General features: G+C 38.5%; 1 protein-coding gene across 1 annotated transcript; it reads left to right on the top strand.

Moving 5' to 3' along the window:
• Positions 1-412: 412 nt before the first annotated feature.
• N7458_000345 (uncharacterized protein) lies at positions 413-4,807 on the top strand (the record flags this gene model as incomplete). The annotated part of the gene is given in 21 exon segments (XM_056903739.1): positions 413-600; positions 787-998; positions 1,050-1,125; positions 1,168-1,276; positions 1,421-1,701; positions 1,767-1,842; positions 1,883-2,074; positions 2,231-2,355; positions 2,388-2,431; positions 2,476-2,519; positions 2,748-2,819; positions 2,847-2,925; positions 3,391-3,488; positions 3,600-3,722; positions 3,885-3,964; positions 4,005-4,146; positions 4,164-4,218; positions 4,282-4,301; positions 4,356-4,402; positions 4,576-4,703; positions 4,737-4,807. Coding segments are annotated over 21 exon segments (2,262 nt in total), but the record flags the coding sequence as incomplete, so codon positions are not given.
• Positions 4,808-5,132: the final 325 nt, after the last annotated feature.

The raw sequence follows: 5,132 nt of genomic DNA, 5'->3' as shown, positions 1-5,132 counted from the left end.
GGGCAAGGGGCTCTAGCAATCAAGCCCCGCTAGTCATCGTATCTAGTCCGTAATAAGTTAGTGAGTTTATTAACTTAACTAGAGCTAGGAATATATAGTAATTAATCCGAGCGGATATACCTAATAATTCAACAAAGACGGTTAAACTAACTATAAACCTTAATACACGAGAAGTTCACTAAATACCCTATCCGTCGAAAAGATATCCTATACTCTTCGTTCAGCATATTAATAAGGGATAAGACAGAGGGCTTCTTTAGGCTACGGGCTATAAGTCGGATTATTAATCCGAAGCTAAGTTATAGTTATATATCTCATTACTTTATTATTCTTATATCTTATACGTGATGTTGCTTCTCTCCTACCGGAAACTTCAGTCGTCTAATCTCTAGCCTTTTTTTCTATTAAAGTTATTCTGCTATCAAAGTCTAGTAAATTAGCGAATCCGAAGAACTACAATATAGAGGTTAATCGCGACCCCGAGAAAGCGATATACCCGGCGAGTTCGCTCGGAAAGCCCTCCGGACGATCTCCCTCCCTAATAGCGGACCCTATCGTCAACTCTAGCGCGGAGCAGTTAAACGACGAATCCGGCCAAAAGTCCGACCCCCGAGATATCTCATAATAGCCTATTACTCTAGATATACTACAAATACGATATCGTAACGAGACTAATGGTAGGAAATCAAAGAAGCTAGGTATAACATAGCAGAACCTCATAGTAAAGGGTATTAGTAGTAATACGCTTTACAACGAAAATGTTCTCTCTTAATTCAACCTATTCAGGAAGGGCAGTAAGAGCCTACCCCTAAAGACTATTATCGATAACTCTTCTAGATATATCAAACCCGGTAAGATATTACTTATTCTTAGAAATCTAGGAGCCGGATATATAATACTACTTAGCGTTCTATTAAACTATAGAAATAGCTTCGTAGAAATTACTAGTAACGTCTCGTTCGGTTCTATAACTAGTCAAGAAGCTAAGCAATATCGTAGTTAGATTATTATAAACATAGAAGAGGAGATCTTCTTTCTAGCTCTTTTAGTTAGTAATACTATCGACTTCGCTATATATTTAAAGGTACCCTTCTACCTGCTACCGGATATCAAGAACGAGGAGGAGTACGCCTAAATATATAAAGAATTCCTCTTGAAGTCTCTTAGTATCACTTACATAAAGGATACTAAAGTCGGAGATAAGTTTATTCGTAGCGTTTCGGGTAGCAAGCGCAAGCAAGTATCTATTCTCGAATACCTTACGACTAGAGGTAGCGTCTTCTCCTAGGATAACTCTACTCGTGGTCTCGACGCGAGTACTACGCTAGATTAGACGAAAGCTATACGCGCTATAATAGATATTCTTAGTCTTACTATAATTACTAGTCTATACCAAGCTAGTAATAGTATATACGAGTAGTTCGATAAGATTCTAATTCTCGATAATAGCAAGCAGATCTTTTACGGACCTCGAGATAAAGCTATACTATATATAGAGGATCTTAGCTTTATATACGACCCTATAGCTAATAAGTCAGACTTCCTCACGAGCGTATCGGCGCCTACTATACGCATAATTACTACAGACTTTAAGGACCGATTTCCTCGATTAATAGAGGAGCTACTCGCTACTTATAACAACTTACCTATTAAGCTAAGGATAATAGCCAAGCTCGATTACCCTAATAGCCCCGAAGCTTAGTAGAATACAGCAGACTTTAAGGAATAGGAGGCCTAAGACAAGCACAAGAACCTCCTAAAGAAAGCTACGGAGTCCGTAGTATATTTCTATTAGGTATAGACGGCTACTATATACTAATTTCAGATCCTCTAGAGCAACAAGTAAACTCTATTTATTAAGCAAGCTATAACTATCGTTTAGGCGTTAATCGGTAGCTCACTATTCTATAATACTCCGGATAATATAGCAGGCTTATTTATTAAGGGAGGCTTACTCTTCTTCTCTCTACTATATCCTACCTTTATTGCTCTCGCCGAGATTACGGATTCGTTCGTCGGCCGACCCGTCTTAGCTAAATACCGAGACTTCGCTCTCTACTATCTATCTGCCTTTGTCTTCGCCTAGATTATTACCGATATCCCGATTATACTCTTCTAAATCTCGCACTTTAGAATTATACTATACTTCATAACTAGATTCTAGTACACCGCCTAGGCTTTCTTCATCTTCTAGCTTATTAACTTAATCTCGGCCCTAGCTATAACATAGCTATTCAAGTTCATCAGTGCCGCTTTCCCGAATTTCGACGTAGCAACTAAAGCTTCTAGATTCACTATCGTCGCTACCTTTATATATACAAGATATATAATTCCCAAGCCCGATATATACCCTTAGTTCGTTTAGTTCTTCTAGATTAATCCTATAGCCTACGCGTTCGAAGTATTACTCGCGAACAAGTTCTACGACTAGGTAATTCCTTATATAGGCCTATTCCTAGTTCTACCCTAAAATAGGAGATAGACAAGTATATACCGGCGTCCGTAGTACGCCTCCTAGAGTAACCAGCGTTACTAGTAACTAATACCTAGCTTCTATATCCTTTAGCTATAGTAACCTTTAGCGTAACTTTAGTATTCTCTACGCCTAGTACGTTTTCTTCGTAGTAATAGCCGTCTTCTTCACTTCTAGATAGAAGCAGATAGGCGAAGGTAATCGCGGCCTCCTTATCCCCCGTAAGAAGTAGAAGAAGATATCTAAGACCGTAGTTACGGATAAGGAATCCTAGGCTATCGAGAAGCCATCCGAGAACTCCGGCTCCGATTCCGAGAAGTCAGACGCAACTATCGACAACCAGGTCGTTAATAATATATTAGTCTTTACCTAGAAGAATCTAACTTATACCGTCAAGACGCCGTATAGCGATCGTGTTCTTCTCGATAATATTCAAGGATTTATCAAGCCCGGTACGCTCGGTACTCTTATAGGATCTTTAGGTATAAGTATACTAGCAATACGATTAATAGATAGATATATACTAATATTTTTACTTAGGCCGGAAAGACTATATTACTCGACGTTCTAGCTTAACGCAAGACTAATAGTACTATTTATAGCTCCGTTCTAGTCGATAGTTACCCGCTCCCTATATCCTTCTAACGATCTACCGGCTACGTCGAATAGATAGATATCTACAAGTTATTATCTATAGTACGCGAGGCTTTAGAATTCTCTACTCTTCTTCGTTAGAATCGTGAAATTCCCCACGAGGAGAAGCTCTGCTATATAGACACGATCGTTAAGCTTCTATAGTTAGAAGATCTCGAGTACACTCTTATTAGTCGCCCTAGTACCGGTCTTTCTATTAAATAGCGTAAGCGTAAGTCTAAATCTATCGAACAGAGTCAAGATAGATACTAACAACTTATCAGGTCTTATAATTAGTATTAAGCTTATAGCTAAGCCTAGTATTTTAATCTTCCTCGACGAACCTACTTCTAGTCTCGATAGCCAAGCTATAAACAACACGGTACGCTTCTTACGCAAACTCGCGGAAGTCGGACAAGCTATCCTCGTCACGATTTATCAGCCATCGGCCGACCTCTTTACCTAATTCGATACCCTCCTCCTACTAGCAAAGAGTAGCAAGACTGTATACTTTAGCGATATCGGCTATTATACAAGGACCGTCAAGAAATACTTCGCTAATTATAGCACACCGTACCCCCGAAAGGCTAACCCTGCTAAGCATATAATTAAAGTCGTATTAGGAAATCTTTCTAAAGGCAAGGACTAGAACTAAGTCTAGCTTAACTTACTAGAGCACAAGAAGATCACTCAAGAGCTTAACACTCTTGTCGCTAATACTACTACTAAACCGTCTAGAACTATCGACGATAGCTATTAATTCGTAGTACCTATATAGAAGCAGGTAAAGCTTATCACGCACCGTATAAATATCTCCTTATTCCGCAACACCGAGTATATCAACAACAAGCTTATCTTGTATATACTCCTATCTCTTTATAATAGCTTTTTGTTCTAGTCGATTAGTAACAGCGTTAGCAATCTCTAGCAACGCCTCTTCACGGTCTTTAGTTTCCTATTTATTGCCCCTAGTCTTATCTCCTAGCTTTAGCCTATCTTTATCGATCGTCGTAATATATATAAGACGCGCGAGAAGAAGAGTAAGACCTACTACTAGGTACTATTCGTTACTAGCTTGATCGTTTCTAAGCTACCCTACCTAGTCGTCTATAGTATATTATACTTTATATATTAGTACTAGACTACTAGATTACTAAATAATACTAAGTAGATAGGTAGTACCTTCTTCGTCGTAGTAAGTTCTCTCTTCTTTAGTTAACTCCTCGCTCTAAACTAACAAACCGTCTAGATGTTTTACAAGATATTATATACCGGTATTAGACAATCGATCGCCGCGTATGCTCCTAATATAACCTTTATATCTCTCGTTAACCCGCTAGTTATTACTACCCTTATATTATTCTACGGTGTCTTTGCTCCTTACTCCTAGATCATAGCGTTCTAGAGATACTAGTAAGCCTCGTACGACTATTAACACCCACAAGATTAATACTAACATCACATTTTAGGCTCTACTACCTCGATCCCTTTAACTACCTCTTCGGCGCCTTCCTTATCTTCACTACCTTCTCCGTCGATATTACTTACGAACGGGGCAAGCTTACGGTCTTTAATCCTCCTATAAACGAGATATATAGTAACTATCTCTCTACCTATTAGTAAGATATAGGACGTAGCACGAACCTTTTAAACCTAGACGCTACAGAGAACTACAAGGTATACCGATATACTACTAGATAAGACTACTTAAAGATACTCAACTTAAACGAAGAGTACTATAGCTAGAGGAATACCGGGCTAGTTATATTATAGGCTAGAGTATTCTACGCCCTAGTATTCTTAATAATAAAGTTACGAACTAAAGTAACGAAGATAGTATCTACGTAGACGAATAGTGTTTATTAAAGAGTAAAAGATTACCAAGATACCCTACTCGAAGAGTAAAGACGGAGCGCGAAGTTAAGCGCGTACGTATTAGCTTCAGGTATAGTATTAAAGCTATATAAAGGAAGATTCAAATCCTAGATCATAGAATTACGCACTTACGCTAAGCTTAGACTGTTAT

This window comes from Penicillium daleae (genome assembly GCF_028827525.1).
Source record: "Penicillium daleae strain IBT 16125 chromosome Unknown utg000001l_segment0_segment0, whole genome shotgun sequence".
Classification (NCBI taxonomy): domain Eukaryota; kingdom Fungi; phylum Ascomycota; class Eurotiomycetes; order Eurotiales; family Aspergillaceae; genus Penicillium; species Penicillium daleae.
This window is presented reverse-complemented; position numbering and strand designations above follow the sequence as displayed.